General features: G+C 42.2%; 1 protein-coding gene across 8 annotated transcripts in view; it reads right to left on the bottom strand.

The window, feature by feature from the left end:
- The window catches only part of TIAM1 (TIAM Rac1 associated GEF 1), a 451745-nt gene that overhangs the window by 31593 nt on the left and 407670 nt on the right, over positions 1 to 12482 (bottom strand). For all 8 annotated transcript variants that reach the window (XM_043448791.1, XM_043448795.1, XM_043448794.1 and 5 more), the window contains 4 exons: positions 11317 to 11496; positions 9819 to 9887; positions 9412 to 9537; positions 3846 to 3954 (listed from right to left, as the gene is read on the bottom strand). In XM_043448791.1, the coding sequence (XP_043304726.1) occupies positions 3846 to 3954; positions 9412 to 9537; positions 9819 to 9887; positions 11317 to 11496 (484 nt within the window). The remainder of the gene's footprint in view (positions 1 to 3845; positions 3955 to 9411; positions 9538 to 9818; positions 9888 to 11316; positions 11497 to 12482) is intronic.

Below are 12482 nucleotides of genomic sequence, written 5' to 3'. Positions count from 1 at the left end.
TGTGCTGGGATTTTTAGTTGTAGCATGTAAACTCAGCTGTGGCATGTAGGATCTAGATCCCTGACCAGGGATCGAACCTGGTTCCCTGCATTGGAAGCGCAGTGTCTTAGCCACTGGACCCCTAGGGAAGTCCCACAAACTTCTGATGGTAATTGTCTCCTGATCTGTTGGCCTAGCCACATCTGAATAATACAAAAGCCTGCATCTGCAAACACTGCTTACCCCAGTTTCTCTAATTTTCAAGCATTTCATTGCTGATAGAACCTCTTTTGAGAAGAGGAAGGGAAAAAAGCAGCAGCAGCAGTACCTTGCAGCTGGGTAAGTGGAGCAGAGCTGGTCTCCTGCAGGCAACGCCTTTTAAGACCTGTTCCGTGTTAATGCAGGGCTACCAGCGATCAGGATTTATCTCAGGGGGAAACACACAACTGACCTCAGGTAACACCAGCCGCAGTATCCTCACGGGCTGGGCTTTTATCTGTGTCCCAGCTAGGCTGAAAAATCAGCCCTGGGGAGTTGTGGGCCCCCAGACAATCAGAACGGTATCTGCCAGTGGACAGTCAGGAAGACACAGTGTGTCTTTCCAAAGAAATGGTGGAAAGAGAGGCTGAACTGAGGGCAAAAATGGGAAGAAGAATGGACAATATATTAAAATGACTAACTGTAGGCATATACTTTTTTAAGCTTCTGATAAAATATATTGCCATCTCCAAAAATTAGGAATGTGAGCTAAGAACAAAAGATAGGGCTTCCCTGGTGGTCCAATGGTTAAGAATCCACCCTGCAATGCAAGGTACATGGGTTCAGCCCCTGGTAAGGAAGATCCCACATGCTGAGGGGCAGCTAACCCCATGGGCCACAACTTCCGAGCCCACGCACTGTGACTGCTGAAGCCCTCTTACCTACAGCCTGAGCTCTGCAACTAACGAAGCCACTGCAATGAGCAGTCTGCCCACTACAGTGAGAGAAAGTGCTCACACACCAAGGAAGGCCCAGCACAGCCGAAGGAAAAACAAGAACAGACGAGACTGCAAAAGGACGTCGTGAAATCAGAGAATGAGTCTTCTCACTCTCTTTATTCAATTAAGAAAAACAGCAGTCATGGGGAAAGGCCTTGTAAAGACTACCATCTTCTCAGCCATTTTAAGACCCATCAAAAGGAATCAGATTCCATGGATCCAGGCACCAAATCCATGACGAGAAAGGAGACTGGGAATGAAGTGGTTGCAAAGCAGCCCAGGTGGGTACTTCCTATTCTCAAAGAGTTCTCTTTATCGTATCTGCACATTGGGCCATCAGGAAAATGTGGGTCATACCCTAACGGTTTAAGGGATGATTCTGAAAGACTCTAATATTTTTCAGGTGCAAAATATAATGATTTTGAATTTTTGAAAACCTACAGGGGCAGAATTTAATCAAGTGAGTAAAAATAACACAAATTGCTTTAAGGACTGTGATGAGTATATAATTTTACCAGAGAGCAAAGTGCTCTGAAATTGTTAACACTCTCATAACACAGCATTCAGTTAGAGTTTAAAAAGAAATACATACACAGAACTATATGACCAGCACAGCCTATCTAAAACCACACAGCAGGACAGTTTCCTTGTCATACAGCTGGACAAGGAAATTCCCAGGTTCCCTTTAAGTTTTTATGCTGAAGTAGGACTCTTTTGCCTGGACTGAAACTATCATTAAGTATGTCATTAAGTATGTCATTATCTGGGGCAGGATCTTTTGCTATACAGAGACCTATGTTGTATTCATCTTTATTATAATAAGTTTTAAATTAAATCAAGCTAGTTCTCTTTGGCAGCAAACACAAATGTAAGTATATTACTTACATATTCAGCAGGTGTTTACATGGCAGCCACATGGTAAGGTGTAGAAGTAAGAGCAGGCTGATTTCCAGAGATCCTTTGAAACTGAACTGTCTATAGATTCTACTGTTTACCAAGGGCATATTTCTCTAGTCCCTTAACCTATCAAAGTCACATGCAGAACTATGGAAGGGAAACAGCTTTTTAGTGACTCTCAGAACACCCACCACCTTCTTAGAACACAGGAACAGGAGCTTGCCAATATAAAACTTCTGCTCTTCTCTGTGCAAAATGGAATTACAGCTGGACTTTTGTAAATAATTGAAAAAATTTTAGTAGTGATGGTGGTGACTATTATCACACACAAGGGAACAAAAATAGGTGAGGGAAAGATGAAATGACACAAAAAGGTGTATGAAGTGTGGTAGGTTATTATGAAATTAATGAAAATACAAATAAAGTAGGGAATTTCTAAATCCCCTATGTTTTTGCATAATTGCAAAATGACTTATCAATTCTGGCCCCAAAGAGCCGAGTCAAAACTTTCATGATAAGAAAACTGACAACACTATTAACTCAAGATATTAATGCATTTAATTTCTCAGTATAGTCAGCACTCCATATCTAAGGATTCTATATCTAAGGATTCACTCTATATCTAAGGATTCTATATACAGGTTCTGCATCGTGGATTCAACCAATCATGAAGAGGAAACAGTTAGGAGAAAAATTCCAGAAAGTTCCAAAAAGCAAAACTTCAATTCGCTGCATACTGACAACTATTCACATGGCACTTATACTGTATAGGGCTTCCCTGGTGGCTCAGACGGTAAAGAACCCGCCTGCAACGCTGGGAACCTGGGTTCGATCCCTGGGTTGGGAAGACCCCCTGGAGGAGGGCATGGCAACCCACTCCAGTATTCTTGCCTGGAGAATCACTAGGGACAGACGAGGTTGGCAGGTTACAGTCCATGGGGTTGCAGAGAGTCGGACACAGCTGAGCGACTAAGCACAGCAGACTGTACTATATTAGGGCTTCCCAGGTGGCACTAGTGGAAAAGAACCCACCTGCCAATGTGGGTGGAGAGGGAAATGGCAACCCACTCCAGTACTCTTGCCTGGAGAATCCCGTGGACAGAGGAGCCTGGTGGGCTACAGCCCATGGGGTTGCATAGAGTCAGATATGGCTGAAGTGACTTAGCCTGCATGCATGCGTTGGAGAAGGAAATGTGGCAACCCACTCCAGTATTCTTGCCTGGAGAATCCCAGGGACAGAGGAGCCTGGTGGGCTGCCGTCTGTGGGGTTGCACAGAGTCGGACACGACTGAAGTGACTTAGCAGCAGCAGCAGCAGCCAGTGCAGGAGATATAAGTTCGATCCCCGGATTGGGAAGATCCCTTGGAGGAGGACGTGGCAACCACTCCAGTATTCTTGCCTAGAGAATCCCATGGACAGAGGAACCTGGCAGGCTATGGTCCATAGGTTCTCAAAGAGTCGGACATGACTGAAGTGACTTGGCATGCATGCATATACTGTATTAGGTATTTCAAGTAACCTAGCGATGTTTGGTGGTGCTAGTGATAAAGAGACTTGGGTTCGATCCCTGGGTTGGGAAGATCCCCTACAGATGGAAATGGCTACCCACTCCAGTCTTCTTGCCTGAAAACATCCCTGGACAGAGGAGCCTGGCGGGCTACGGTTCAGGGGTTTACAGAAGAGTTGGACATGACTGAACAACTGAGCACACACACATATGGGAAAATATGCATAGGTTATGTGCACACAGTATGCATTTTATATAGGAGACTTGAGCATCCCGGACATTTGGTGTCTGTGGGGGATCCTAAAACCAATACCCCACAGACACCGAGAGACAAGTGTACTCTCACTTGGAGCTTGCTGGAATATCTATCTGGCACAACAATGACTCTTAGATTTCCGTCCAGAAGCCCCCGCCCACGGTCAGCCACACAAATGTGAATTGACAATTAACACGCCCACCTGCTGCCCAGGCCTCCTGGGCCTTACCTTTCACCAGGACCTTGGGGACCTTCGTGTGGCTGGCGCAGAAGGCACTGTAGAGCTTGAAGCGGTCAGCGTAATACAGAAAGGATCCCCCCAGAGAGAACAGCACTTTCTGGATACAATGAGAAACAGTGCAGTTAGTTTGCGGTCCTCCTCACCCAGAAACATCAGCAGGATGGAGCCGGGAGCTCACACCTGCCAGAGTCTCCCCACAAACCGGCACCATTCCCACCTGTCTTTGCTCACTGATGGCCTATTGGAAAGCCTATGGGCTCACCTTTTTGTGTAATAGATGCTGTATTTGGCTCTCTCAGTAATTACAGCCAGTGTCACTGGTTTTGCTGGCTTATGTCTTTCAATGACCTAGCTGAGACATCTGACTGTTAATGAGAAAGTAGATATGGCATTTTGGAAAAAACAGAAATCTCCTAAATTCCCTCATTAGATTCTGTTGGGATGTATAAGTGACAAACCAAATAAAGGCAAGAAATGCATAAATCCCCCAAAATAGAAAACACCTTTCGGTGACCACTAATTCCACCCTCTCCAGCACCATACTCTTCTCTAGCAGGAGTAGATATGAACGGAAGGAACAGACTCACCTATGGGAATTAGGTAACCTCTCCCAGCCCACAGCCTCTGCCCGAACCAGATCAAAACTAGGGGGAGGCCTTCTCTGTTAGAGCTTCCCTGACAGCTCAGCTGGTAAAGAATCTGCCTGCAATGCAGGAGACCCCGGTTCAATTCCTGAGTCAGGAAGATCCACTGGAGAAGGGATAGGCTACCCACTCCAGTGTTGTTGGGCTTCCCTTGTAGATCAGCTGGGAAAGAATATGCCTGCAATGCAGGAGACCTGGGTTCAATCCCTGGGTCCAGAAGATCCCCTGGAGAAGGGAAAGGCTACCCACTCCGGCCTGGAGAATTCCATGGACTATATAGTCCATGGGGTCACAAAGAGTCGGACACGAGTGAGTGACTTTCACTTTCTTCCCTATTAGGAATTTAATATAGCTCAGCTGGATACTTTTTATCCTACACATTTTCTATAAATATATGAAACAGGCCTCAGAAAAATATCTTCTATAGGTTTCACACTGATCTAGTCTAGTTTAGAAGGAGGTATGGCTTATTTAGGTTTAGAATTTAAAAGTTGGATTCCAAGCCAAAAAAATAATAATAATAATAAGGCTGGGGATTCGAGTGATAAATTGGGTTCCACAACATGCAATTTATTTTAATTAACAATGCAGAGAATTCTGATAGTCTAATTAAAAGAAAACAAAGGTTTATTATGAACCATACATAATTGGTAATTAGAGGCCTAAATTCATTTCCTACATGTTCTACTTTTCCTCCTTTACTTTTTCAGCTACACGCCTCCCCAAATCTCATCCTCCTGACCCTGTACAGACAGTCATCATTTGAACCAAATCCAATAATTAAACAAGAAAAGTTGTGTAAGAAAAAGCTCTAAATGTAACCACTCACTTTAGCCACATCAAGTTATCCATTTGTTTAACTTAATATAAATTCACTAGGCATTTACCATATAGGAAACACAGAACATTAACATGTCCATTTCTTCTTCCAGCCTTAAAAAATAATCTCTGAGCACAAACTGTCCACAAACATGGCGGGTGGACACACAAAGACTGCATTTACCCCGTGTTTCTATTCGGGAGGACTTCACAGAGCCTCTCACTGGCTGACAGACACTGCAAATTCCCAAGAGGAAATTTTATCAAAACTTATTTGATCTCAGAACCGATTTTTTTTTTGCTAATCCTGTTGCAGGGCTAGTGTTCTATGCAACATAATTTGCACCTTTTTAACAAGCTTTTTAATTTTTGGCAAATATATAATCAGGATTTAAACAAAACAGCAATCACAGAAACCAGGAGCAGCAGGCTTAGGAAACCAGCAACTGAGAAACCAACCCCGAAGTGCCCGAGAGCAGCCCCGGGGCCGCGAGTGCTCAGGAGCATCAGCTGTCAGGTCTCACAGACGGGATGGAGACGGCCAGGCTATGCGGGAAATCAGTGAAACGAAGGTCGGGGAAGAAGGTTCCACTTAAATGGTATTTACAGCAGTGACTGCTCTAGAGTGAACTTGCTCAAAGGATCATGCACTAATCCCTCCCTAGAATAATATCTCTGCTTGTAACACCATCATGTTTGTACCACAGTTCTGATAACTACACACTCCTAAAGTGATCAACAGAATCTAAACACAAAGAACTGTTGCCATAGTAAAAGCATGCTAAATGAAGATCATGAATGTTCGGTATTTTAGATTAAAACCAAGCATTTTCAGGTCTGTATGCATTTTTGTTATGTTCCACAGTAAGCAACTTTTTTGATTAACTGACAAACTACTAGCCCTTATCATGGTGTTCTAATAGTGTCCTATTAATTAATTTACCAATGAGCCAAACTGTATTTGAAATGGACAGTATGCCCAATCACCCTGAGGAGAGGAAAACTGAACTAACCCAAGCAATTCCGAAAAAAAAAAAAAAAAAAACTATATTCAATAGTTAAAGGGGTATTATACCTGTCATTTATTCAAATGGTTCAGGAGAAAAAATTATACATTTTGTACACACAGACACACACAACATACACATACACACACACATATTAGGGAGCCAGAGAAAGGATAAAGCAAACGTGGTCAAATGTTAACATTTGGAAAATATGGGAGAAGGATAGCTTAGAATTCTTTGTGCTATTCTTGTAACCTTTCTGTAAGTCTGAAATTATATCCAAATAAAAATAGAGAACTATATATAAATATAGGTCCATAAGCTTATGTGTATGAAAATATGTGTGCATTCTAAATGACTCCTGCTGCAGAGAAAGACTGTAAATAGATGACACACAGAAAAATATATCAAAGGATAGTCTTCATCTCATCCTACAAACCTATCAGGGGTACTAACACGACAGCCAGATTCCCGCACCATTAGAAGACAGTCACACAGTACGGGGGCCACACCTGTACGGACAACTGAACCCAAGTTCAACACAAGTGCAAAAGTTACTCAATGGAAAGAGATCGAAAGATAGTCATCTCAAAAACCAGTGCTGGAAAAACTAAATATTCATATACAAAAAATTGACTTTGATTCACCCATCACACCAGATAAGAGACTAATACGTAAGTCCCCAAGTCACAAAACTTCTAGGAGAAAACCTTTATGACCCTGCTTTAGGCAAAGATTTCATAGATAAGACACCAAAAGAATGACCCAGAAAAGAAAAAATTTGAAAAATTGGATTTCATTAAAAAACAAAAATTTCTGGGGACATCCCTGGAGATCAAGTGGTTAAGAATCCAGGCTTCCACTGCAGGGGGTGCGGATTTGATCCCTAATCAGGGAACTAAGAGACTGCATGCCATGCAGCGTAGCCAAAAAAAAACCTTTTTTTAAATAAAATTTCTCTGGGGAGGAATAAATTAAGAGCTTGAGATGAACATATATATACTACTACACATAAAATAATAGCCAACAAGGACCTACTACATAGCACAGGTAACTATACTCAATATTTGGTAATAACCTATAAGGGAAAAGAATCTGATAACGATTATATGTCTATATATAAACTAAATCTGGAGAAGGAAATGACAACCCACTCCAGTATTCTTGCCTGGAGAATTCCATCGACAGAGGAGCCTGGCAGGTTGCAAGTCCATGGGGTCGCAAAGAGTTGGACACGACTGAGCGATTTTCACTTATAAACTAAACCACTTTGTTATATACCCAAAACTAACATACTGTAAATCAACTATACTCAATTTAAAAAAAGAAATCAACTTGAAAAAAAAAATTCTGCTCTTTGAGAGATACTATATGACAAAAGAAAATATTTACAAATCATATATATGGTAATAGACTTCTACACAAAATTTTCAAAGAACTCTCAAGACTCAATAATAAGATAACAATCCAATATAATAAATGGGCAAATGATCTGAACAGACATTTCACCAAAGAGGCTATAATGAAAGCAAATTAGCACACAGAAAGATACTCATCGTCATATCATTAGAGAAATTAAAATAAAGCCATAATGAAGTGCCACCACATGTTTGCTAAACTGGCTAAGTTTAAAAAGAGTGACCTGACCCTGCTGCAGAAAGAGGAAGAACAGCAGATGGGACTGCACACTGGCACAGTCATTCTGGAAAACAGTTCAGCAGTTTCTTAAAAAGTTACACATACACTTTCCACAGGATCCAACCCTTCCACTCCAAAGTATTTATCCATGAGAAATAAAAGCATATATTCATGGCTCAGTTGGTAAAGAATCCGCCTGCAATGTGCAAGTCCTGGGTTCAATCCCTGGGTTGGGAAGATCCCCTGGAGAAGGGAAAGGCTACCCACTCCAGTATTCTGGCCTGGAGAATTCTGTGGATCTCTTAATGCATTCATACTAAAACTTGCACACAAATGTTCACAGCAGCTTTACTTGTAATTACCAAAAGCTGGAAACAACCCAATGCCCAAGAAAGGAGAAAGGATCAGTACTGATACATCCACACAATGCAATTACTACTCTGCAACTAAAAAGTGTGAATCATGGGTATATGAAACAACATGGGTGGAGCTCAATACAATTATGCAGTAAAAGATGCCACATAAAAAAAAGTCTGTGCCAAAAAAAAGAAAAAAGTCTGTGCTGTATGATTTCATTTATATAAAATTCCAGAATGCAAACTCATCTATGGTAACAGAAAGCAGACACAGTTGGCTGTGGCTGAGAGGCCAGAAGAAAAAGAAGAGAGGAATCACAAAAGAACAGGAAAAATAACTGAGGGTGATAATTATGCCCATTATCCTGATTGAGGTGATGGCTTCAGAGGTGTACACATATGTCAGATTTCATCAAACTGTACATTTTAAATATAAGCAGTGTGTTGTATGTCAATTATACCTCCATTAACCTTTTTAAACATCCATGAGGGTGACACATAAGCCAAAACCATTGTGCATGAATCAATGAGCTTCGTTGGTTGGAAACACAGCGCAGGAAATCTCTGCAAGGGGAAGCCAACCAAGGAGGAGGAAGCCGGCTGTAAGCACCCTCACTGAGCACTCCAGTCATAAATCCTCATTAAGGCTTCGAGGACACTGTGTGCTGGGACCGTCTTCCTCCTGCATAACGATAAGCATTTCTATTAACCAGTTCCCCAGAACAAGATAAATTAATTTGTTTATCGGAAAACCAAGACTGCTAGTCGAATTTTGCTAACAGCAAGTGTCAAAGGCCCCCACATAAACAGAACAAAAGGTAGGTGCGTCTTCCTAAAGAGAAGTCAGCAGATACTCCAGTTAAATGGAAGTCAATAGCACTGGTTCTACCTTAGCCAGACCAGCAAGACATAGTCCCTTTCCCTCTCTGACTCCCTTTAGGAACTGACCCCACTGGATATCCAATGAAGACTCAACACCACAGCAACAAAGTCTCCTGTGATGTGTTATCAGGAGATTCGACTGGATCTACAGGCTACCTCATTCCTGACATTAGGAGGCAACTTGACACTATTTGAAGTTGAGACTTACCTTAAATTGGTCAACTTTCTCAAGCTTTTCCAGATCAGGTACCAATCTCACTCCATCTTCCAGAGTTTTAAGGAATTCTACTTGAAACTCTACCATTTCGGTTAAATTTCCAAAGAGCACATCAAGCTGGAAAATGCAAAAGAATTTCATCAACCGCCTATTTCATTAGTGTGTGGATCCTTCATTTGCTTCTGATTTCAAAGTTTTTCTACCCATATGGTAACGCTCCCACCATCAGCAGGTGGGCCAACTCTTTCCTCTTGGAGTGCATGCCAAGAGCTTGCCAGGCAATAACTTGACCTATTTATTACAATTAAATGAATTCAAAATGCTCCCAGTATTGTGTGAGGTCCTCAGTTCTTCCCCATCACCAGGTCAAGCTAAAGTTCAGACGATAGCCACCATACCTCATCCTGGGTGAGAAAAGTTTCTTTTTGAAGAGGTTTTAGATATCTCTCCATGAGACAGTTTAAGTCCTAAGGGTTGAAAGAATATCAGATTAGCACATCTGAAAGTCTATAAAGAATCTAAAAGGAAAAAAAAATTACATCCCAAAGGCTAACATTTCAGTCTTTAGGTCACTGAGGTTCACTGAAGCAGAAGCGAGCCAACCTCTTCTCAAAATATTTCAGGCTTTGTAGCCATATGGTCTCTGTCACAACTATTTAATTCTGCTGCTGCAACAGGAAAGCAGTATAAATGATACTGGGTTGGCCAAAAAAATGGCCGTGAGATGTTACAGAAAAACCCAAATGAACTTTTTGGCCAACCCAATACATAAATGAATGCATGTGGCTGTGTTTCAATAAAACTTTATTTGTAAAAGCAGGCAGAGAGCCAGATTTGGTCCAAGGGCCATACTTGCTGGCCTCTGACTTAAAGACTAAGACAGATCATTAAAAACATATCACACAGTTGTAACATAGACTCAACATAACTAAATTATAGAGAGGCATATGTATAATTATACAGAGACATATGTATATGATCATACAATGATCATAGTTAGGTTAATTATACCATTATAGGAATATATTGCAGATTATATAGTGTTGAAATAACTTTCTAAGCCCCAGATGGAGCCTTTCTTGCCTGGGGTGCCATGTCAGTAAACCAAAATTTAAATGATTTTTATGTCCCTGTCAATACACCACCAATGACCAGAAGTGTAGTATGTATCTAGTCAACCAATATCCAAACGCCAAGCCAATTCTGGGCCTTCTCACCCCAACCGAGGTTGACTTTGTGGCCCTAGCCAATTAGACATTTTCTACTTTTCTCTTCCTTGTTCTTAATTCTTTGTTATGAAAGCTTCTTGCCTTCTGCCCCATCTTGCAACTCTACAAAAGAAGACTGTCCACCTCATGAATAAAGTTTTAAATAAAGTTTGTTTGTATCACTTACAAGTTGTCTTCTTTAATCATTTTTAAACAACCATTGTATATATTATAAACGATATAGGAACACAAGATCTAGTTCCGAAAATATAACTAAATGTCAGAACAAATTATAAACAGACCTGATACCCTTCTGCCTTGACTCAAAGTAGATTGTGAAGATACCACTACTTAAACTTGTCAAAACTGAATTCAATTTTAGTATGCGCTCAACAACCTATTTAGAAAGGTCAGAAGGTTCATTAATATTCACCATCATCTCCTTTCGGAGTCAATCGATCAGCTATTTCCATCAATGAATTGCTATAAGAATAGGCATGCCTCCCTAAAACACAGAAGGAAACTGTGACATTCAGAATCAAGGCCAAGTTCTATAGGAGAGACAAGACAGTCTTCATGACCATGATCTGGTTTTGTCATCAGCCAACATCCGTGTATAAACACCCAGCACACATCCTTCAGAGTGACGGCAGGAAGAACGCAGGAGGGAGAACCGGAGAAGACGTACCTTCACGTAGGTGCGCTCTGTCTCCAGGAGCTCGCAGATGACCTTGCGCAGCTTATCAGCATCCGTGAGCTGTCTCATGGTGGCCAGTTGAGGCCCAGTGGAGTCCTGGGGGGACGGGCTCGGGTCAGAGGGGTTCATCTCGTGCAGACTGCGGCAGAACGCGGCCACCTGGTCGGTGCTCTTCAGCGCACAGTTGGAAAGGCAAGACAGATGAAGTTATCCCTCGCTGGAGAGACTGGCCTGACACCTGTCCTTCTGACGACATTCAGTCTGGTCAATGAACTGCCACTCATGAATCACAGCGCCCCTTTCCCCAGATTGCCCCACACATCTGAGCACTCACTGAATGCTCCAAACAACCCTAGTAACAACTCCTGGCCCAGACTGAGCCATCACTGCCTGTTAGGCACTGGTTGGATGCATTTAACCCACTCACGTGATAAATAAGGACTGCGATCATTCCCACTTAACAGTTGACACAAGGGAAGTCCAGAGTAGTTAAGTAACTCATCCAAGATTGTACAGCTCAGACTCGAACCAGGTAGCACGGCTCAAAGCCTGTGTTCTTAACTACTCTGCAAGAAGCTCACCAATCAGAGGAAGATATGGCCAAAGGCATTTCACCCAAAATACAAGGCTAATTCATTACTGGACTCTCAGTTGAGTGCACCACACATATTTACTTTGCAAAGCTGGAGGATGATTTGATAAGCTTGGGGTCTCCCTGTCTCTGTTAAAAACAACTTTCTAGATAACCACAGATACTCGTATATATGTATTTTAAAGTTTCCATCTCTCCAGCTTCTCCAAGGAAGAAAGATTCCACAACCAACCCCACTACTGCCAAAAGCACCCCCTGCCTCCTCACTCCTCCAGCTAAAACTAAGGGGCATTGGGCCCTGAACAAGACCTCAATAGCTCAGTTCCCACTCAACTGTTCAGGATGGGTCAAGCGGAAGTTTGGGATTCTAGAATTTGAAAATTCCATGTCTCCAAGTTAGGCAAAACAGTTCTTCAAAGCAAGGGCCAAAGACTGAAAACCCCAGGGCATCAGAGGCTCTCCACCTTGGCTGCGTGGGGGAATCACCTGGGGAGTTCTTAAACCTCTCCCGACGCCCAGCACACCCTCCAGATCAAATCAGTCAGAGTCTCTGGGGACTTCTCTG

The sequence above is a fragment of the Cervus canadensis genome, chromosome 27 (assembly GCF_019320065.1).
Source record: "Cervus canadensis isolate Bull #8, Minnesota chromosome 27, ASM1932006v1, whole genome shotgun sequence".
Lineage (NCBI taxonomy): Eukaryota > Metazoa > Chordata > Mammalia > Artiodactyla > Cervidae > Cervus > Cervus canadensis.
This window is presented reverse-complemented; position numbering and strand designations above follow the sequence as displayed.